The sequence below is a fragment of the Colias croceus genome, chromosome 15 (assembly GCF_905220415.1).
Source record: "Colias croceus chromosome 15, ilColCroc2.1".
Taxonomy (NCBI): Eukaryota; Metazoa; Arthropoda; class Insecta; order Lepidoptera; family Pieridae; genus Colias; species Colias croceus.
Genome location: NC_059551.1, coordinates 3,331,085 through 3,355,313, shown reverse-complemented (window position 1 = coordinate 3,355,313; position 24,229 = coordinate 3,331,085). Strand labels below are relative to the sequence as shown.

Below are 24,229 nucleotides of genomic sequence, written 5' to 3'. Positions count from 1 at the left end.
ATGTGTAAATAATAATATGTATAACCTGTATAAAAGTAATATGTATAATTGTATATTATACATGTAAGTATGTACCTACATAATATTATTAAGTGGATATCTCATTATTAAGTACAGTATTGTCCACTTATGTAATGTGACTAATGATATTGAGGACAAAATAAAAAATAAGCAGTATCAAGATCGTTCAGTCCATTTTCCCCAGGGTTGCACACTCAAAATTTTGATTTCCCTAATTGCCATCAGATTCTGGTTTACCTATATTAATTATCTTGGGTCGAGTCGCACGATGGTGTAGCAAGTGGCAAAATAATTTGATAATTGATTGAGATAATGTTAATTATGAAATGAGTATTTGTATTACTGTTCTGTGCCTAAAACATATAATTAATAGACTAATTTAAATTCACCAAGAACAAAACTTTATGGATGGGATTTAGTATAAAGTGTTAATTAACCATTACAGAATATTACCTACCTATTCATTATATTTTATGGTTAACAGTCCAAGTCAAACGTGACATTAACTGCTGATCTGTCAAAAACTGTCAAATTAAATTGCTAATATGGCTGATGCAGCGCTAGCACGTCGCGAAGCACGTAGAAGAAAAATATTAGAAAATTCTCATAATAGACTTCAACGTATATCAGGAAAAGCCAACGATGATAGCTGTCGAGGTACATATTTCAACTTCTTTCATACACGGTCTTGTTAAATAAACATTGATATCATAAACATGCTTTGTTGTTATTACAGAATCACCTGTTCATTCTTCAACGCCAGATTATCAGGATATAAATCCTTCAGAGTGCAGCAGTAAAGCTTCATTATGTAACGGAGTAATAAGTTCTTCTATACAAACTGAAGAATCCGTTCTCCCAACAACAGAAGAAGTTCCAACAATTCAAGAAGAGGTAATCAATGACTTGGCATCTTTATTGCCACCTAAATTTCCAACAATTCCAACTGCAAACACTGATTCTCCACCGAAAACGTCATTGATTGATAAACTCGTTGCTAACAAGTATGACATAGTACTTCTGTCTTTGTTTATTCAGATTCTCTATAATTTTTCACTTTTAACAATTGAAAGTACTTATTTCTTTCTGCCCCTTATTACCTACGCGGGCACGAAGATATATTGGTTTCCAAAACCAGCTAATTCCAATTTTGAAAATGTATTAATGCTTCTTAAAGGGCTTTCAACACAAAGAGTTCAAAAATTACTGAGTGTAACACAAATTGTTAGTGCAATTGGCCTTGATGCCTGTATTTTTGTCTTCACTACAATTTGTGTGCAAACTCTATGTATTTTTGTGAAGCAGAACTTTATTACATAGAACCGGTTTTTGTTTTTACATACACAAAGAAAATTGACTGTTTTGACTGAGCAGTTCATTGGACTAGTAAGCTAGGGTTTTGGGAATGTATGTTTTTATGCTTGTGCCTTTAATGTAAGTGATATAATGTGACAAGTGTGCGTTTTAGTCACATATTGCCATCTTAGTTTAAATTTTTGTAAGTTTGTACATAATATACAAAACAAATAAAATTATTTGTAATATATAAAATAGTTGAATTACTGCCTTGTCTTCTTCTTACAAAGACAATCTCCACATTGCAAATTAATGAAGGAATCCAATATTTTTCTATTTGTAGATATCCACAACGACATTGGGTTGTGTGTACAAGTTTTCATGTACATAACATTGCATTTACTATAAGAATAATAATTTAGTAATCAAAGTTATTTTTGTACTTTGTTACATTAGCAAATTGTTACTAAATAGTTTATTACTTACATTATTATACATAGTTGGTTAAATATCTCTGTAATGTTATACATATTGATATTAGTAAATGTTCTTTGCAAGTGTTGAAGTCATGAAAATAGAAATCTTTAATTTTAAAAATTTGCATTTAAATTGTGTAGAATTTTTTTGTTTACTATAAAACTATGGCAGTCTGTGACTGAACAATTTCGATTGTATATTTTAGGAATTGGACTATAATAAAAGAGTGCTTTTTCAGTTGCTCAAATTTGTCATTAATAATTCTTTAAAAAAAAATATTTTAAGTATATATATATTTATTGCAATGAAATAAAATTTCCTACAAATGGCAAACTGAGGGCCATTTTTTATGTATAACTGACAATTTCTTATGAGTTATTTGTTTGATAGTGCATATTTATTTTATCTTCTTTTTAAATTGATGATTTCATATACTAAAATATATGTTTAATTTGTGTTTTTGTTTTATAAAATATATGAATATTAATTTAGCATGTGAAACTTGATTAATTATCATAATTCAACCAACACAATGATAGTCTCAAATCTATAATTAATTATAATACAAAATTTTATGCCTCAATATTAATCTTCATTTAAATTAACCAAAGATGAAGCCAATAACACAAAATATACTGTCTATATATTTTATTTGTATGTAATATGTATTAAAAAAATAACCACCTATAGTTCGTTTGTATTTTTCTTTATTTAAACAACTTATAATAAGCAATAATTAAATTAGTCTGTTTAAAATGTAACAAAAACATAGTTAATGTTTTTTATGGAATGAAAAAATTTGGATTAAATTGATTTTCATGTTTCTTCCTGTTTTATTTCTGTATCCTGGACGATAGACATCTGAAACTGTGTTTGATAAATATATGGTTAGTGTATATTATAAATAATGAAATGTTATGATTCCTTGTTTAATTTACATATTGTTTAACTTCTAATAAGACAAGCTTTCCGCCCGCGTTTTCAGAGAAAACCCCGCATAGTTCCCGTTCCCGTGGGATTTCCGGGATAAAATCTATCCTATGTGTTAATCCAATTTACCCTCTATATGTGTGCTTAATTTCATTGTAATCGGTTCAGTAGTATTTGCGTGAAAGAGTAACAAACATACATCCATCCTCACAAACTTTCGCATTTATAATATTAGTAGGATTTAAATATAATAAGTGGTATCATTAATAAGCAACTTTTTATAAATAAAAAAGAAAAAAATATATATATACACCAGTGAGCCAGCTTATATGCAAACTTTTAATTAACATTGTTGTACCTGCTTTGTATGATACAAATGTAATACAATAATTATTATAAAAAATATTTTTACTATACAAGAAAATGAATTAATGAACTACATATTGTGATTGTATGATGAAAACTATAATACAAATAGTATATACTTAAAGACAAGTAAAATAATAATGTGTATTCAAAATATAAAATAAACACAAAGTTTGTGATTTATATACACCTAAAAAATAAGGATAAATAAAACAAAATGTGTACACAAATCTTATAATGAGCACTTAATGACATGATTTACATTGCAACTAATTCATAAACTAAAACTAAAATTTAAAGAAGCTCTTAACTTTATTCATAAAGTTCTTACTTTTCTCTTTTTCTATAGAAACTTTTGCCTCAGTCTGATCATCAATTTTATTGGTACCCGTGCTCTGACATTCTTCTGACCTCATGTTTGTAATACTGTTTATAGATTCAGTGTTTGTGGATTCTACTTTTTCACTTATAATAATATTTTTGGAAGGTTGTACTTTATCACTGAATATATCATGAATATCTTTGACTGGATCGGTTGAATGGTCAGAGCACCCGAGTTCCTATTCGTTTTTTGCAGCCTTTACTTTCTTTTTTGGGGTGGATTTCTGACGTACCAAGTCTGAACGGCCAATTGAAATCATTTTCAATTCCCATGCCTCTAGATCTTTCCTGTAATCAATTATTTTACACAAGAAAATATAAGAATAATGTATTCATTATTACAATATTATATAAACTATTATTATGATGAAATTAATTGTTAGGGCAATACCATTAAGAGCACTCAAGTAAAATGTATACTGGTGTTATCAGTATGCCAATTTTTACGGCAGGAGATATTATAATTTGCTGGATTCCCTTATACAGAAATACCTAACTACATATCTTATAGGTACATACCTATACTTGGCCATTAGGTCTGCAGCTTGTTTTTCAAACTTATTTCTTTCAGATTCTGTTAATTTAACCCAATCTGCTTTGACTTTTTGTTGGTGAGTTTTAAAGTCCCTTAATTCAGATGATTTGTCATTTCTTGACATCATGTACAAAATATAGGAAGACATTGGTTTCTTTGGCCGACCTAACTCTTTATGTTCCTGGAATTAAAGAAAGATAAACAAAAGTAAGTATAGTGTAGTATTTTTTTTTATTATTATTTAAGTATAGAAAACAGTCATCTATTAGATCGAAACTGTATTTATTGAAAATATTTGAATACTTTATTTGAATATTTGAATACTTATTGAAAATATTTGATTCTTTACTTTCTTGGAAAATGAGCTAAGTTTTTAAATGGAAAAAAAAATTCTAGAATGTATATTATGTTTGACAAGATGCAAGAAGGCAATAATACTAACTTGTTTAAGTTTCCTCTTTTCCTTTGCTAGAGCCATGTCTTCTTTCATTTTTCTTATGTCTTCTTTTTGTTCCTCTGTGAGAGATGCCTGATACAACTCCTTTATTTTTTTGTAATCTTCTAAATCTTTTTCATATTCTTTGGTCATTTGTGACTTAGTCTAGAAAGTTATAAACATTAATATATAATAATATTCAATGTTCACTAAAAGCTTTAGAGAAGCAGCAAAGTGATTTGTTTATTGAATTATGAACCTGAATAATGTGATAATAATTATCTATACATATAATAAATCTGTAGAAGGGTCAATTCTGTACATTGAAAATATTGAAAAAATAAATACCAGGGGGTGTTACTGGATCGATACCAAACCCAAATATGAGTTTAAAAAACTTTCACGTGAAAACTAACGGTTCGATTTCGATGAAACTTGGTATAATTATACCTTATTATCCTGGGCGTAAAATAGGATACTTTTTATCCTGAAAAAATATGTAGAAAAAATTAATCTCAATTTTTCAGTTTTATCCATAGACGTTGTTCTGTAGAAGCGAACACACGTTGCGTATTATTATAGGCCTAGCCGTATTTGGGTCCAATAGATATTTATAAGATATCATTGTCAGAGTTACTCAAAATGGAGAAATAAACCATCCACGCGAAGACCGACATCCGCGCGGACGGAGTCGCGGGCGGAAGCTAGTTATAAATAAAATATGGCTTTATTCCATCACTTACTTCACTATCCAATTGTTGCCAATGTTTTGAAGTCCAAGAAATAGCTTCCTTAGATGATATACTTGGGTTCTTAGCTAAAAGTGCAGGCCGCATCTGAGCCATGAACTTGAAGAATGGAGTAAGAGGTCGCTTCGGTTTTTCGATACCTAGCCTTTCTTCCGCTGACTTCTTGGTTGAATAATCGCATGTTTGGATCGAATATAACCAACTCGACCTATTTTAAAATATATCAATATGTCAGTACTGTATCCAGATGTACAATTGAATTATAAAGGCATTATCCTAAATGTTACTCATCCATTATATTAAAATTGAGTGTGCTATAAATTAAGAACAATACAACATAAACAAAGTAAACCATCATAACCTCAATCTTACCTGCCCTGCAGAATATTCCGATAACCTCCTAAAATATTATTACTTAATCGACAAATATATGTTAAACACGCCATTTCTATACTACTAAAGGACAGAAGTTATCATTTACATATACAAATCAAGTAAAAATTAAACGACGCCGTAGGAAAGTAAACTCGCTTTCATTATCAATACTCGAATGTCAAAACACAAATGACAAATCACAAAAGTCAAAACTCAAAAGTGCATGTCAGAAGTCAGAACCACAGATAAATATTAATAGATGCCAGAACAGAAAAGCTGACGAATCTGGCAGACTGGACCTAAGGACTGGACTCCAGCTTCTGTTTGGATTTAAAACATTTTTTAGACATAATAGGAAATACAGTCACCGAAGCTGAAATCAGTTAGGGAGGAATCATCGTCATCGTGAAAAAATAAGTACCTAAATGGTAATCACAGGATTTAGGTAATCATTTCTCGAGGTCTAAACTTGACATTAGTTCAAACCTGTGGTTCAAACACAGAACAGTAAGAACAACTTACTGTTCTGTGAGTTCAAACATCTCTTGATTGCATTCGAAACATTATTATTATTAACACGATTCTGTGAATTTTTTGCTGTTATGTAGTAGATTACAAATAATGATTAAAAAGTCGTCCTACGCAATGTCCTACGGGATAATTTATGAACTCACATTAAAAACCATAAATTATAGGATATTTTTAAGGACTTACATACATGAAAAATATTATATATAGACCCCCCATTTGAAGTTTATTTTCGATATTTCTTCATAAATATTCAGAATATTACGGGCGGTCACATGCGCATGGGCGACATTGTATAAAAATGAAACCCGTTTTCCTTGGTCACGGCATCACGCGTGAACGGGTGGACCAATTTCGATAATTCTTTTTTTATTATATTCCTTGAAGTACGAGGATGGTTCTTATGTAGAGAAAACGTAAATATGTACCATGACCGAAGCCGGGGCGGGCCGCTAGTTTTTCATATATGTATATAGAAATAATAAAACAACAGAACACATTATTAAAAAAATATATTTACAATTGTTACAAATAATATTTACAATGTTCAGTTAGGTACCTTAAAAATAGATAATATATTACAAAATACTATACAGAAAGACAGAACCTATGTTAAGGTGGGTTGATATTTTATTACACCTTTTCTTTTTAAAACTGTACAGAATTAATTAATTTAACCTACCTATATAACTAATTTGTAGTTAATTACAAGCTAAAATTAAGTACAAAATTTAACTTTTGCTACGTCTAGAAAATCAGTTCTTATGAATAATTTTTATATTCACTTATTATAAAAAAAAAACTGCACATATTACATTGAGGTATTATTACTGCGTATAGAGAGGACACCACGAACAAAATTTGTACGACAACGGCTAGTGAGTCATACACTTTGTAGATATTCTGCCTCTTATTACTTATAATTAATTAAAACCAATCAATGTAACAAATAAATATTGTTTATCTTATTAAAAAAAATATTAATAAACTTATCAATTAAAACCAATCAATGTAACAAAAAAATGTTTGAGACGATTGACTCTAACTCGTATTACAATTAGTGTATAGGTAAACCAGAATCTGATGGCAATTAGGGAAATCAAAATTTTGAGTATGCAACCCTAGGGAAAAGGGACTGAACGATCTTGATACTGCTTATTTTTTATTTTGTCCTCATTCATATCAAATATCATTAGTCACATTACATAAGTGGACAATACTGTACTTAACAATGAGATATCCACTTAATATTATGTAGGTACATACTTACATGTAGGTATAATATACAGTTATACATTTTACTTTTATACAGGTAATACATATTATTATTTACACATACCTATATTTGTATATTCATTACCAGTATGCCATTTGAAAATATCGATATAATGATAATGCAGATCAAAACTGCTTATAATTTTTTTATAAAATAAAATAAAAATAAAATAAAATTATGTTTATTTTCGTAAGTATTAACAGATACACACATTATAAAATTGACTTGGACAGCTTGGACGTGACGAATTGGAAACTCCTGTAATAAGTTTTCAAAAAATTATATTCTAATCAACAAACAATATTATAGTTACCTACATATAATATTTTTTAATTTAAAGTATCAAAACGGATAAGTCCAATTTACCAATAAAATCTTCAAAATTGAAAATTGTGATGTGTTTGACCCCTCTTCATCGAATGTTTTTCTATACACATTATAAACAACACCTCTTGCTTGTGATCGCAGCGGCTTTTTCGACATTTTCGAAGATTTTTTAGACAAAATCCTTAAAATTATTCATCAACTGCAAAAAAGACAAATAATTTGACAACCAATTTGATAGTTGTCAAATAAGTTGCCACATAAAAATCTTTTATTTCTTAAATGTAAATATGCCATCAGATTCTGGTAGACCTGTAGCGATTTCCTCTCTAGTACGTAGTACATAGTAACTCAATGACATATGTATTATTTAAAACCTTTATAGTATATAATAATGTAATTTGCGAGGTAAATTTATTACTTATACTTTCTTCACTTCTTATTTGCTATTTCTTCCTCCAGTCTTTTAGTTACATAGTGGCAAGAATTACTGCGAATTATAAAGATGAATTATGAAACTTTATAGTCTGCTAAAATGTTTCTTGTTTAAATTACAATTGACACAGGTTCATTATACATCGAATTATAATATATCTATGTATTCTTATTTTTAATGTTGTCTTTACATCATTTTAATATTTTAAACACAGATGGCACAATAGTTTTTAAATCACTATATCAAAACATAAATTAGATAGGGTATTTTAAATTTACAAGTATTGGGGTGTCATAGAATAGTTTCACCAGCAGAGTAGTGATAATGCCTTGGTTTCCGATAAGATTGCTGTTGGGGAGGTCTATAAGTTGCATATTTATGTGGATGTCGATTCAGTGTGTGGGGATGTCCTGCATAACAGTGTAATGTTAAAGGTGTTGGTGGTGGTCCGACAGGTGATTTTGCTAATGCGGGTTTCCTTGGGCTGCTTATTCTTCTCCATAACGCTTTAAGTCTTGGTGTTGCAATCCACACAGCCACCATCACACCTAATACTTGGGTTGCAAATATTCGGAATAAAAACACCCAAAAAGCTGGTCGTGGTTGCGTTGACGGTTCAGAAGAAGGCACAGGAGCTGCAAGCCAGTCGTCTCTCCAAGCAAATTCATAAATCCAGGTCGCTAGTATACAAGCAGAAGGAACAGCATACAAGGCAGTAAAGGCACCGAGTCGTAGTATGCTTTGATCAGTGTGTGCTTGTGGAGGACCATTCAAAAGTGGCCCTGGTGCTAGAGTCGGTGTAGGCCGCCGAAGAACTGTTCGAAGTCCCGATGCCAAAAATACGGAGCCCAAGAGCAAACAAATAGCTTCAGGAATGATAACGAGAGCGAGTAGAGATTTGCTGGATTGATTTCCCACATAACATGTACCTGGAACAAAAGACAAATGTTTAATGCTATTATTATTCAAGGGTTTGTGAAGTCAACTTGCTTTCAAAGACAGTTTTAGCGGATACGGATTCTTTCTCGCGAGATGAATAACATTCCAATTTCCAATAAAGCACTTTCAAAGCGAACACCTACACAAACAGACGGCGAGAAAAAAGACTGCATTAACAAGGCAGTTTTAAAAGGGCCGATTTAAAATTGAAATACGAGCGAGCGAGGAGGAAAGGTGTCGTATTTAACGGCTCGAATAATGGTTAAGCATTTCTTTGGACGCGATGGATAATGGACGTGGAAATAATAAAATTCAAGAACAATGTGCACCAGATTTGATTGAAACAGCTATATGCCTGAGAATCGGACCTGTGGCATTTTAATTTTTCTAAAGAATTAGTACAAAGGAAGTTATGTTCATAATAGCTCAACATTTACGAAGAAATGATTTATAACTTGGAAATAATTCAAGATTTTATAGATAATATCGTCGTATTGTGTAGCCGGTAGCGTATTACATATAAACGTTTGTGTATTTGTCGTGGTCATATCGTAGATTTGATCATTTCATGATATGAGTGGCCATTTCACGAAATGGTCGCATATCGTGAAATGGCCAATTTAGTTTGGCCACATCATGATGTGGTTTGGGCAGATCAATGATAAGAAATCGTTTCACGATATGGCCAATTAACGCACGGTTTTTTCATGAAATGACCAAAATTATTTGATCATATCGTAAAATAGTTACATTAATCGTTGGTAGAGGCGCTGCAAGCTCTGTGTTTATGTGATAAGATGGCGGCCGCTGGCGAAAATTAAATTATTCGCAGTTAAAAACTTCATAATTCGTTTAATAACAATATTATGAAGAAAGTCATAGCAAAGAATTTACGACGAAGAGGTACGAGTACTATGGAAAATGTGGATATCTTATATGTATTTAAGAAAAAATGCGACTTAAATAAAATAATTTAAGAAACTACTACTATATTATTATAATTGTTTGTTTTTTAAAAAGCGATCCGCTTCTGGCACTCGCCGGCCGCTGCCGCGGCACGCTCGCTTTGCTCGCTCGGCTCATGCGTTGTTTATCAAAGTGTAACCTAACCTAACCTAATTGTTTTCTATTGCAAAAACGATTCGCTTCTGGCATTCGCCGGCCGCTGCCGCGGCACTAACTTAAATGACATTAAACAAGTTTTTAGAATATAGTTATTCTGAATTTTTTTAATATTTTATGGACTCTTTATATTTTATACGATATGGCCAAATGTGGATGACCAAATCGTGAAACGTTGACGATTTAACGATCTGATCAAACTATGTTGGCCATTTCACGATATGCGACCATTTCGTGAAATGGCCACTCATATCATGAAATGATCAAATCTACGATATGACCACGACATATTTATCACGAAGAATTAATTATTTAGGATAAAGCTACCAGTGTTGTTGTCAAAGCGTTTCTTTCTTATCTTTACTTCAGTAGCACCGCAACGCAAACTTAAGTTTTATCTAAGTCGGCGCTTTTTACATACGATCTTCAGTAGGTAATTATTTACAGGGCACTTGCCTCGGCTGTATGTTGTGATTAGTAAAGAGTTCTAACAAAGCATTATCAGGCGGTATCTATAATGTTCCTCTGTCTAATTTAAGCATTTAATTATCTTAAACGATAAGGCTATTTTCCAGATAATAATATGCTCAACAAGTAATGAAAACCATTATTTAGCAGTGTCATTTACTTTTCAGTTTCATGGAATAATTACTTAATTAGCATTTCCTGGATCACGCAACAAAAACCCTACATTCAAACATTGCTAATAGCTTTCGCGTTCATAATAGCATATAGAATTAGTTCGCCGTAGTGTAGACGTAAGTGACTGGGCCCATTCAGTACTCACGTAGGGAAATACATAACAGCGAATTACAATGGATCGGTTTCACAAAACACTCAATGTTGAACGCATGAATGCGTGCTCCCGTGCACTGGTTCAAGATTAATCGCTTTGAAGACGCCGCCAATCGAATCAAAGGAGTATTAAACCGCGAATTGCCACCGTTCTGGGGTTCTGTTACGGATGTGTATTAGAATAGTAATGATTTGGTTCGCTCGATAATGCTCGCCGCTGATTCAAGGAAACATGTTGTACTCGTTTGTAAATAGTTCATAACATTGTTGTAAAATGAATTCAATTTAAGTAAGGTACTATTCTATAATTAGAGAACATTTGTAAGCGCATCAATGAATATTAAAATAAACCAAGGTATTTTCAGTTTACACAGGCAATTATGTATTAACAACAGCTGCTTTGCCATATACATATACAATGTGGATTTCTTCGAACATCAGCGAGAATAGCCACAGTAATAATTGTAAAACAACATAAACCTCATTTATTATTTCGCTATAAACTTTAACCTGTTTCTTGTTCCTACTAGTAAATTGTTTGTATGTGATTAAGTTATAGTGGTACAAACGCAAACAGGTAGAAGAAACCAGGTACATTAAAATTGTTATCAAAGTTCTTACCAGTTAATTCATCGGCGTCTACATCTCTAGTGACCAATACTGCTGCAGTGAGCGCAGCAGGCACGCCCCAAGCAGCTAGCTGCAGCAAGGAAGAGTGTCTGTCATTGCGAGATGTTGCAGGGGTGGTGGGAGGGCGCAGGACACTCGCGCGCCAGGCGCCAGCTACCACGACCCACCTGGAAGTAAAATATTTTCATGAATTGTAATATTGTCAAGGATTATTTGCTTCTCATCACGACATTAAACATAATATATTAAATCGTCGTTATTTATGATCGAAGATTAAACCATTTAAAGTCATCAGCAGTAGGTACAGGACAACGAAAGTAGATATCAATAATTATATGCCCACAGAGACCCGAGGCTTATCATAATCTTATAATATAAAAATGAATCGCAAAATGTGTTTGTAAGAGCATAACTCGAGAACGGCTGAACCGATTTCGATAATTCTTTTTTTATTATATTCCTTGAAGTACGAGGATGGTTATTGAAATAACCTTATTGACGTTGAATTTACAATTATATAACATTTTTATTAAGCTGTAGGAAACATCATCAATAAACAAAATGTTAATTTTTCTGCAATAATTGTACTGGTTCTTAATTAAAAATACGCGAAGTTGAAAAACACATCCAAAGATGGTGACCAGTGGTTAATTAAAATAATTAAGCATTTAATTTTTTGACTAAACAATCAGCTGTTCAAGACAGGTGGTGAAGGTGCCGCATGACGGAATTGTCCACGATGCCTAACTATGCCCGTGAAGGGAATGGCAATGAACATCTTTTAATTACTTTTGTATATAGATGCACTTTAATTAATATTATTTGTTTCATATGCATTTAAATTAAGGACAAGCTTTTTTATATTGTTATTTCAACAGATGTTAAAAAATAAACAAAGATGCCGATTTCGGCTTCACACATATTAGAGTTTATCTTTATTGCAGTGCATAATAGCTGTGGTAAAAGGTTTATTTATTTACTAGTGGTCCGCCCCGGCTTCGCCCGTGGTAAATAATTCGCAATAAAAGGTAGCCTATGTCCTTTCTCGGGTATCAAAATATCTCCATACCAAATTTCATGCAAATTGGTTTAGTAGTTTAGGCGTGATTGAGTAACAGACAGACAGAGTTACTTTCGCATTTATAATATTAGTATGGATTTAAAAGTTATTATAGAATGGACGTTGATTCAATTGGCTATTCATTAAAATGGTTAATTTCTACCAATTATGGTCAACGACGTTAAAGTGATAGAATAAACGCATAACAATAACTTTTCCATAGTAAGTAGCATTTTCTTTAGATAATAACAGTTCTGAAGCTCCTTTGAAGCTACCGATATTTTCTTAGCGTCGCCATTCGGTATTTAACGTAGGTATTTAAACAGTTAATGGCTCTTTGGAACTCGTTCATAGTTCTTACCGTACGAGTATGGGGCCTAATAGAGAGTGTCGAGCCCACACATGGATATGGCCGTTTGATTTCTTGGTAAGCTTTTATTATTAAGTAAAAACCTCTTTTATACGGGAACTATGATATGGTTATATTATGAAGGTATCATTTTGCTTATATAATGTGACGCAATGTATAGTTGTATACGTATTTGGAACTCTAAACTCTTCAAGAAAGATAGGAATAGGATGCATAATATAAAAACCTAAAAAGATAACTTTATACATATATATTATATATACTTTTGATATGAGAGAACCTCTAGAATAAACTGTACCATTTATAATACTAAAATTCATCGATATTAAAAACTATAATTATTTTTTTAACGATGTAGTCGTGTTTACTTTTCATATTTAAAAACTGGTCCTCATAAACGAGCTTCTTGCGCTTGATTTCATGTAAATTACAATCCGACTACCCTTACTTAGCTCGTTAAAACCTGTGACAGGTAAATCCTTCTAAAGGACAAGAAAGGTGTCGCCTTGTTTTCGGCCGACACCAACTTAGCGAGACCCGTAGGATAACTGCCTCGTCAGTCGTCACTGAAGATAACAATGGCTGGAAAATGTATTAGAGCTAATGTTAGGTTGGTCGTAGGACCCCGCGGTGGCGTGTCACTGGCACTTGAACAAACAAGGGCATCTATTTAAACAGAACCGAAAGTGGCGATAGTCCAAACACTAGGTGTTTGTTCGGCCGCTAGCGTGTTTGATCCGGCCTCCGACGCCAACACATGTTGGCTAACATTTTACTAATGTTTGTACGATTTGCATTGTGTTAATTAGGCTCTCGTTGAAGCGGTGTTTCAAAAGCTTTTGAAACCACAAAGCGCCAAAGAACTTAGTTTGAATTGGGACTATAAATATTTAGCTCACAGTACTTACAAAGTGGATTGAAAATAATCATGCGAAGTTATCGATTGAACCGAGCATTCGTAACGTGGGTTCACAAGAAATGCAAATGTTATTACATCGAGGCGCGAACGGACTGGTGCTTTTAGCATTTTATTTTTTCTTATTTCACATGGCGTCATGTCGTGCACCAAGTGGCCATTAAACGATAATGTTATCTGGCGGGAAACGATTGGTTTCACGCTATAAAATTATTTTTAAAGAACCATATAGGATTTTATGTAAATAATGAAAATAAAATAACATTCCGTTATGCTATTTATATTATCAGCACTTAAAGTAAAGAAAGAAGTGATTTTCTTTACGGTAGAGTGTGAAGAAGCTTTGAAAGTTTAGGTACGGTTGGATGTTAGTCATGCGTTTTTAGATCTATAAAAGTCTTTAATAAATTTCTTGACCATCAGTGTTTTTAAAAGTAGTATTTTATAAATGTGTTGGCGGGCTTGATCGGTTTTTAATTGAAGTTTTAAATATTTTCAAAGGCAAGCGATCTCTGTGGGGCTTCCTTAACGTGGTGCTACGTTACGGGCGGTGACTAGTTGGTAAATAAGGCAAAGTATGTAATAGGATCTTATAGGTAAACGTTTCATAAGTTTCCATGGTGGCAGTTTTACGAGCCCACACACGCGGCGAGTCTCGCCTTTTTGTCTTATTTCCAAATGTTTCGGCCATCGTAAACGTTGACATGATATATGCCGGTTAACTTCGCCCTTGCTTTCGTCTCGCTTTTCGAACTTAATAGTTTACAGTTGAGGTAATTTGAAGTCTCACTACCCATGATGTTGGGTACTCTTATTATTTATTTGCCATTACAAGATATTTTCGGTTTGTCTCGCCTGATTTCTAATAATATTCTTAATTTTATAACCGTTTCATATTAACTATAATTATGTAGGTATACAATATTCAATGCTTATCTTGAATCTTCAGTATTTTTTTTCTATTTCTAGGTAGATGTCTTTATATCCTTGCTACGAAGGTTTCATTTACATATTCGGATTTGATTAAAGACTACCTATCTATTTTATCGTTGTGCCGTTTGGGAATCTGGTTAGATAGGAGTAAGGTAACGGTGTGGGAACATTATTAAGTATTTTCGAGTAACTATGAAGATAGAGAAACATCTGCCTATTCAACTATAATTAAGATAAGTAGGGATGTAACGATAACGATACCGATACCGATACCGATATATCGGCCGATATAATCGGCAAGCCGATATATCGGTATCGCCGATAATAAAACAACCGATACCGATATCAAACAATTCAAAAAACCGCGCCCAATGAACGATGCGGGAGGCCGCCCGCGCGTGCGCACTTTGTTTTCTGAAAAAACTCTACCAATAGTAAACTTTTATTAGATACTGATTGTATGTGTATTACTTAAAGTTTACGTAACGTGACTTTGTAAAATAAATAGTTTTGTTGCTTTTTGATTTGGCATTTTTATTTAAAAGAATACGATTAACAGTTGAGTCTCTGTTAAATGTTGGTAACTTTTTATGCATAATTCACTATTTATTTTTCTACCAAGCCATCGATATCGGTATCGCCGATACATGACTACAAATATCGGTATCGGTATCGTATCGGCAAAATCATGTATCGTTACATCCCTAAAGATAAGTACTATAATTAATTGATTGACCATAAACGTGCATTTTGGTCAGTTTATTATGTTCAACAAAGATAATTTACAAACACGTTTTTTTCTATTACGGTAGGTTATAGGTATGTGCTAAAGAAACGATATGGGATTGTTTTGATAATCAAATTCTTAAACGACTAACTTTATTAGGGGTAGGTATCAAACGCTAACCATTCGTAGCAGATGAATACGATGAAGGGACCGCGTTTATTTCTGGAGATCGTAAAATCGATTATTTGATTCGGGTACGGCTTAGGCCGTCTGCTGCACGCGCTCGAAACAGGATGCACTATTTCTGTCAGGCCCTGCTTTGACAGAGATCTGTTGCAAGATATTAATGCGCCGATTCTAAATTGAAACTGGGTGTTGCTATAAAACGGAAATAAAAATACATTACGACCCCTTTATAATGCTTTGAGGAACTGAAAGATTTATTCGTATAAACGCCGTGAAGGAAGGCATCTATTTAATATGATTTATAATATGAAAATATTGCTACATGTAAATACTGTAGATATAAAAACTCGCATTCATGTTTTAATTTTAACAAAGGGCAATAAGAAGACTGTTGACTACACCTTTAACGAAGGCCCGAAATGGCGAACGAGTTCACAGCAGGTGTCTAAATATGGATGCAGTTAAGTTGAACGGACCACCATATTTTATTAACCATTTTATTAAGACCTACTTTAGCTTACGCATCTTTGTTTTTCATATAAAAAATTATAACAGCTCTCAGAAAAGCAGGGGTCTAATAATTTTGGACGCATGCAATATTGGAATGGATATTCGATCAACGCTGAGATCATATTTGATTGATGCCTTTTGAAGGTAAATAAATGAACTGCCTACATGTGTTACGAGGGGTTAACGAATATTGGGTTTCTTTATAAGACATTAAATTATATTATTTATTTATATCCTGCGGAATGCAGATCGGTTATATCTGTCGCACCTCGTTTAATTTATACGGCGGATTATTAACGTGGATTTATTCTCTCGACAGGCTGGTAGGCGAGACCGAGAGATCTTTTACGAAACTAATTATAGATGTCAAAGTGAATCATCGTCGTAATTTTTATTTTACAAAATTATATGCGTGATAAATTACGTGCGTGTACTTAGTAGCTATTGTAGTATTGTATGATAATTGCATAAGGAATACTAGATCATTTTCTCCATCGATTTTATCAGTACATATTCTTATTTACAGCAACAAACTAACAAGAAATCCAGTAATTAGATTAATCACTACTTCCGAAGTTCGGAGCACATTTTTATTCCTTTTCAATAACGATAATAAAAACAATATCCGCGATTACATTCAATTGCCTATATCCCTTGCAGTTGCAAGCTTATTTTTAATTGCCTTTCTACAATTCCCTTGAACTAATAAATATTGAACGGTATTAATACCGAGAAGGCCGGTGTGCAGATAGACTGGAACCAGTCGGGAGCTCGTTAGAACCAATACGACCTGTCTTTTATGGTGTCTCTCGCTTGATTAAGTTCATTTTATGGGGGCAAATTGCCAATGCACCTCGTTAAAGAAATAAACTAAAGTAGGTACCTATGTTCTCATTGAGTTCTATACAATAGTTACTCTTAGAGCAATTCTACTAATAAATGATTTATTTACGATAAACAACTCATCTAATCTAAAATATTTTAAACGGCAAAATAATCAATAGACAATGATAGATGTGGGTGTTTGCAGTCGAGTTAGCAATAAAATTACACGCTCGTTATGCCAAAATAGAATGTTTCCACGAATGCTTGATGTATTATCATAAATAATATTTTATGGAGACTGGTTTATGCATTTTATATATCCATGTAGCTGTTTATTTGATAAATTATAGCATCTTTTGATATTCGTTATATATTCCAGATAGGATTTAAATGTTACATTGACACGTTTATGTACAAAAATAAAAAGAGTCATAACTATAATCATCTTAAATACCTATAATATCTTCTACTTAGTGTCTTTAGAAATGGTTATCATTACTTCTGAAACTGACAGCCTGTATTTACTGTATTTACATAATGGTTTACTTTGCTAACTTAACAATAAATGTCTATCGCATAAAAAATTAACATATTTACATTTTCTTTCTTGCCTGAGCGTAACCGCTGATTGGAGACGGCCATACTGAATAATAAGCAGCCGTCTTGTTACGGATGATCGAATATTTTATAAATTCATTTTTAAATATGTATGACCTACCTAATTGTATTGTGCTTGTTGAGCAGTTACGGGCTTCATTTTTTCAAACCTTTAGCTGTTTCTAAGTACGAGCATTACGTATCAACTTCGAATGTTGAATACAGAATATACCTACTGCATTCACAATTATTATTTTTCAAATATGTATATAATTTAAACCTTTGATTAATTAGTCGGTAGCTCAAAAATGGAATGAAATCCTTATTTGTGTTGTTAATCTGGGATAAAAACATATTCTTAAAAAGACTACTCCAAAAACTCTATGAAAACTAAAAATACACTCAACATCATATTTTTTGTACAGAAGTGTGGGCTACATGACGCAGCATTATCGTGAATTCGTGACTGTTAGACATAAGCACTCGTAATTTGGCCGGGAATTCTGAAAGCCATTTCGAACTCGTCAAATCTATTACGATCTCGATCGTTCCGATTTACGATATTATTGTAAAGCTGCGTTTACACGTGCAGCCAGCCGTTCCTTGTGATTTCCCTTCGCAAGGAATGGGGTTTATCGATACGAATATTTTTTGATAAGACGACAGTTCGTTACAGTATCGGAAGATTACTTTTATCAATCTGCATACGATATTGTACCTACTTTTTCCTTATTTTGTTAAAAAAAAACATTTAAAAGGGGATAAAACGTAAAAGGAGGACGTAAAAATTTACAATATGAATTTTGATCAATTTAATTATTATAAATAAATAATTTCTCTAGCCTATATTGTGTCCAATTACAGAGGAAGTATCTAAAGGCTGCAACGACGACAAAGTATACCATGGAACGTGTTGTTTTTAAATAGGCTTAACATGTACAATAAATAGTTGTTGACATACGAATTAATTAAATTAGTTTAATGGTATTATTTGATTAGAATGATGATTGATGGCGATTGGCGGCTATCGTCATTACCGCTCGCAATTCTAACCCTTTGTGATTAATATTTGCGCGATAACCACGATAAGATATTGACAAAGATAGCTACCGCGGGCCAGAACAAAGCAAGGTCGGATTAATACATACTTCCGATAGTGATAGGCTTATAGATTATATCGTATTATTATTGTATCTCGGTAGCTAACTTTTAAGGAATGTTATAACTTATAAGCAAATTGTATGCGTGATTAAAAATTGTCCCTCTTCAAAATAAATGATTCCATAGGTGTATTGGGTCTGTAACAATTTATATTTAATATAAAAATTGTATGTAGGCGTTAAGTTACCATTTATTGGATAGTAAGGGCCAAGTTCCAACTATGGGACCCGGTTTAACGTCTATAATGGGTGATTATCATCTGACAGATTGATGGCCGAGACGGGATTAACATTCAATAGGTTTATTCATTTATTGTACAATGTACATACGATAATATAAATACAAACCACAGTGCTAGGTATCAAACAAGAAATATTTCATGGTATGCAGTATGGTGAGTTTGTTTTTTGGGGAGATTGATTTTGTTTTGAATTTGTTTTTATACAAATGAGAAGACGACACCAAAATATGATAGGTTTTTCATCAACTAACGTTTGCTTTAGACTTACGAGTCCTCAGTATTATTATTAATTTTACTACCTTGTTTATTATAATCATAATTCATACATAAATAAAATTAATGTTATTTGTTTCTCTGTTTGAAAGCATCTCAAACCAACGCAATCATATTTTTCTTTTCGAAAGGGTTCGTTAGATGCGGATCCCTAAAATTGGCAATTCTATAAAACGCTTGTTAGTATCCATCTGAAGCGGTAAGTCATTTCCAATGAAATACTTTTTTCTTTCATTTGAACCAGTTTGAGGCGCGGGCACCGAGTTAATTGCTTTAACGACCACGATACCAATCCAATTGATATTCGATTGACCTTACGTTCGCAGTATTTTGAATTTCTTCAGCTTATGCCATGTTTGTGCGCTTTTGCTGTTAGATGGAACAATTATGGAAAGTATTTATTAGGTCAATGACTGTTCTTTTATTCATAAACTTTTTACTTATGGAAATATATGTTTTGTCGGATTTACTAAGTCGAATTTCATTGCGATTAGCGACCTATTCACATTCACATTATAACAGCAAGTATTTAGTATTATCATAGTATGGTAGTACTTGACCTTAACCTGCAATCGTATGATGGCATTCAAAAATGTGCTAGGTATTGAGAACCGTCGACAAAACAGTGACATATTACTACATACCTACTTATAATTTTCAATTGAGGCTTCAATATACTCAGGATAGGATAGGATCGTGTGCCAGGCTTTACCAAAGCCTGTCTGAGCGAGAAGATACAATAATATGAAAGAGACAGCAGTATGGAAGTGGTCGAGGTGTGAAAAGGACACGCGCCGGACATAACTGCACTTACTGCGATATTTTTGGACTTTTAATTGTTTATATAATAAAATATTATTTATCTTACGTTTCAGATTTTTAATATATGCTTCATTATTAATTATTGCTAAATTATATCAAATGCAGAGGGAACAAGAATATGTACTCAGTAGCTAAATAATTTCCATTTTCATCAGCAGTGTGTTTTCTTTTTTCACAAACTCACTAGCTTGTGTTTCTAAGGGTGCTTTCCACAATTAAGGCTTGCAGCGTTTAGCGTTTGAAGCAATACTATTCACAGGTCACAGTTCACTATTTATTAGTTAAAAACAAACACATTCTTCGCTAAATAGGTATCATCGCACATTTTTGGTGGAAAAGCACCCTAATACAATAAATAGAACTATCGGAAAATAGTACCTATCTAGGTACATAAAAGAATAACCATACCATCTAGTAATTATCTTTTTTCCGGTCCGCGCGCCGTGTCGGGTCTTTCACGGGTCTTGTTAAGATCTTTTAACGAGCTGACCTTGCTTGATGCTTCAAACCTTGAAAAGAGATAGCTGTACTTTCCTCTTACAAAGTCAATGGGAGTGAAAAAGAAAGAGTACCACGCGGTCAACAATGAGCCTAACGAGAAAAAAATTCAATGACAAGAGGACGTAAACGCCAGAGTTACGCAATGAATTTTATATCGTATTTTATTTATAAACAGTGCTTTATTAAACAAATAAAATATATCAGGAGGTAATTTTCAAAAGTGGTCAAATCCAAATCCATAGATTTTAAAGTAGGTACACAACATTTTTCTTTAGAGTATTCTTCATTGCCTCATAACTTTTAAAACTAGCCAAATCCAGCCTAAATCCCTAAAAAATACAAATAAAAACTAACCTTAGTTTCAAAATTAGCCTATTCCACACCGGCTTACTTACAAACATGGTCAAATCCGTATGAGCCAATCACGTCGCTCCAAACCCCGGCCGCCATCTTGCGATCTCCATACATTGAGACAGCGCGTGGGCACCTAACGTTTTTTTTTTGTGTCGTGATAATTAATGTTTTTTTATTGAAAAAACATAAATAATAAGTGAATAAAATGGAGAAGAGTGTTGAGGAAGTGCCTAGCAATCAGGCAAAGAAGAGGAAATCTGTCCCAGGACCAAATAGTCGCGGAGAAAAGAAAAATAAGAGGTCAGTAATTTGTCGAAAATTTCGTTAGTTTTATTGAAGTTAGGGTTGTGCAACTTTTTCACTTTACACTTTATAATGTTAATATTTTTCAAATAAATAAAATGATTTAAAGTTGGCTGTTTTTTTCGTTTTCAGGTATTCGGCTTTAATAAAATGATTTAAAGTTGGCTGTTTTTTTCGTTTTCAGGTATTCGGCTTTCGATTTGCCGTCGAGATATCCGTGCAGACACAACAGTGAGGCATATAGATGTATAAATATATCTATGCAAGATATGAAACGATTTCATGAACAGTTCTACGCTTACCCTGATAAACGGTATCAAGATGATTTTATCATAAAAGCCTGCAAAACTGTTGTCCCTGTCCGTAAAAGATCAGTAAATGGAAGAGGCAATGCCAAAAATATGAGCATCGTTTACAATTTAAGAGATTCTAGAGGGGCGATGATACCTGTGTGCCGTAATTTCTTTTTAAAAGCTCTATCAATTAAAAAGGGTCGAGTGAGAGGAGTGTTAACAAGACACCAAAAAACCGGATTGATGGCTGTAGAAAAACGTGGTGGGGATAGAAAGTCGATCAAAAACGTGAGATTGAGAGATGAAATTACCTCATTTATAAAGAAATTTAAGGGTGTTGAATCGCACTACTGCCGATCTAAAAGTCGACGTACCTATCTGCCATCAGAGTTAAGCATTGCATCAATGTTCAAAATGTTTATCGAAGAAAATTCACAGTTCTGTCATTGCAAAGAGTCATATTTTAGAAAAATATTTAACACGAAATTTAACTTAAGTTTCAGTCATCCAAGAAGTGATATGTGTTCCACATGCATAGAATTGAAGGAAAAAATCAAAATTGAGAAGGACGATTCAACCAAGGCCCAAATTCAAGTTGAACTGGCAGTTCATGAAAAAAGAAGCAAATCATTTTTTACATTCCTGCAAGACATGGACCCCACAGTAAAAATATTATCTTTTGACTGTGGTAAAAACCAACCATTACCAAAAGTACCTGACCAAAGTACATATTATTCCCGCCAATTGTATATTTACAACTATACAATAGTTGTAGGTCATTCCCATGCAGAACTGACAAAAGAAAATGTATTTTCTTATGTATGGACCGAAGATGTTCATGCAAAGGGGTCAAACGAACTATCAAGTGCACTATATCACTGCCTACAAAATAATGTAGATTTCACTGGTATACAAGTACTCCGACTAATGGCTGATGGGTGCTCAGGCCAAAATAAGAACTCCACTACTATCGGAATGATTTCCAAATGGTTCAGCAGCAGCGCACCAAAATCACTAAAAAGGGTGGAACTTATTTTCCCGGTCACGGGACATTCATTTATTCCACCCGATAGGGTGTTTGGTGTTACCGAAAAAGAGATCAGGAAGAGAAATACCATTGTACAACCTAATGAGTATGTTGATATAATAAAAAAGCATGCGACTGTTTTTCATCTAAAAGACATTGACGTATGTGATTGGAAGACAGCAAGCCAAAAAATCCATAAGGGAACCCAAGCTTTTCACTTTAAAATAATGTCTTGTAAGAGGTTCGTATTCACAAGAATGAAAAGTGATTCTCGAGGAATTATAGTGAGAGGTGAACCATTTTACCAGCATGATACTGGTTCTCGACGTTCCATAACTAAACCAGGCAAATATGCTTCAGACATATCACCAGATCCTATCACCACCCGACCTAAAATAAAAAAATTAAAAATTGATGATGTAGATAAGCTACTAGCGAAACATTTTGGTAAAGACTGGATGCAAAGAGAGGACCTTGACTATTACAAAACTGTTATAGACTGTCACAGAAATAATGCTAATAATATTAATGTGGATGATGATGAGGAGTTATTATGCGAAGAACATGTTGAAGAACCTTGTGTTGGAGATATGATATAGATATCACGAACACAAGGTGTTTAACCACTTTTTTTGGAATAATTTTATCAAATTAAATAATTATTTCTTTATTTCGTGTTCACAGAATAATTTTCTAAGATAGAAATATTTGTATGTTGTGTCATATTATGATTGTGATATAAAAATATTAGAAAGTATAATAAAAACCGATCTTGAATGAAGATTATTCTGTTTCGTGCTAATAGGTACTATTCGTAAGTTCGTTATCAACGTCAATATTCTTTAAATAAATAATTTCTTATAAATTCATGTCAATTGTTTCATTTAATATTAAAAAAACCTTATAAGTAGCATTTGACAACCCTATTTAAATAGTTTAGTTGGATTGTTCAAAAGTAGTCAAATCCTGACAAATTCTTAACAAAATTAGTCAAATCCTGACAGCTTTTAAACAAAATTAGTCAAATCCACAACTTAGGAACAAAATAAGTCAAATCCATTTTTTAATCTCAGTTTTTTCTGTAATTGTAAGCATTAACTGTATTTTTGTTATTATTTAATAACCTTGAACCCCATAGTAATCTATACTTACCATTGAAAGCGTCACAACAACATACCTCATGACGGTATACAAATGTACACTTTTCTCAATTTGACATAAAGTGGATTTGACTGCTATTGAAAATTACCTCCTGATATGAGAGTTATTTAACAATTTTATTGACGTGATTAACGAGAATGATGCAGACGCAGCATCGGGATACGCTATAATATATCTTGTTTTAAAGCCACAGAGTTTATTTATGTTTAATAATCCAATATTCTCAGGTGTCTACTAAAACTGTTCTGAAATTTATGTTAATTGGTTTTCGTAGGCCAGCGTTCAAAGACCGCAGAGTAGGCCCGTTTTATTTAAGAAATATTCAGGCAATATATTATTATCTTGTCCTTTCG

General features: G+C 32.9%; 4 protein-coding genes across 4 annotated transcripts in view; 2 read left to right on the top strand and 2 right to left on the bottom strand.

Annotated features, from left to right (window-relative positions):
- Positions 1-541: 541 nt before the first annotated feature.
- On the top strand, positions 542-2,440 carry LOC123698148. The gene is made up of 2 exons (XM_045644746.1): positions 542-678; positions 758-2,440. Exons 1-2 carry the CDS (start codon positions 567-569, stop codon positions 1,339-1,341), a joined length of 696 nt encoding a protein of 231 aa, XP_045500702.1. The 5' UTR covers positions 542-566; the 3' UTR covers positions 1,342-2,440.
- An 870-nt stretch (positions 2,441-3,310) lies between these two features.
- Positions 3,311-5,744, bottom strand: LOC123697876 (transcription factor A, mitochondrial). Its single transcript, XM_045644436.1, has 5 exons — positions 5,564-5,744; positions 5,186-5,399; positions 4,449-4,607; positions 3,991-4,187; positions 3,311-3,759 (listed from the first exon to the last, which is right to left on the bottom strand). Exons 1-5 carry the CDS (start codon positions 5,635-5,637, stop codon positions 3,651-3,653), a joined length of 753 nt encoding a protein of 250 aa, XP_045500392.1. The 5' UTR covers positions 5,638-5,744; the 3' UTR covers positions 3,311-3,650.
- Positions 5,745-8,011: 2,267 nt separating this feature from the next.
- LOC123698075 (frizzled-4) overlaps positions 8,012-24,229 on the bottom strand; it is a 28,239-nt gene continuing 12,021 nt past the window's right edge. Inside the window, exons 2-3 of the mRNA XM_045644671.1 lie at positions 11,608-11,783; positions 8,012-9,059 (exon numbers count right to left, since the gene is read on the bottom strand). Of these exons, the coding sequence (XP_045500627.1) occupies positions 8,422-9,059; positions 11,608-11,783 (814 nt within the window). The 3' untranslated portion in view covers positions 8,012-8,421. The remainder of the gene's footprint in view (positions 9,060-11,607; positions 11,784-24,229) is intronic.
- Positions 21,170-23,628, top strand: LOC123698074. Its single transcript, XM_045644670.1, has 2 exons — positions 21,170-21,392; positions 21,580-23,628. Exons 1-2 carry the CDS (start codon positions 21,298-21,300, stop codon positions 23,312-23,314), a joined length of 1,830 nt encoding a protein of 609 aa, XP_045500626.1. The 5' UTR covers positions 21,170-21,297; the 3' UTR covers positions 23,315-23,628.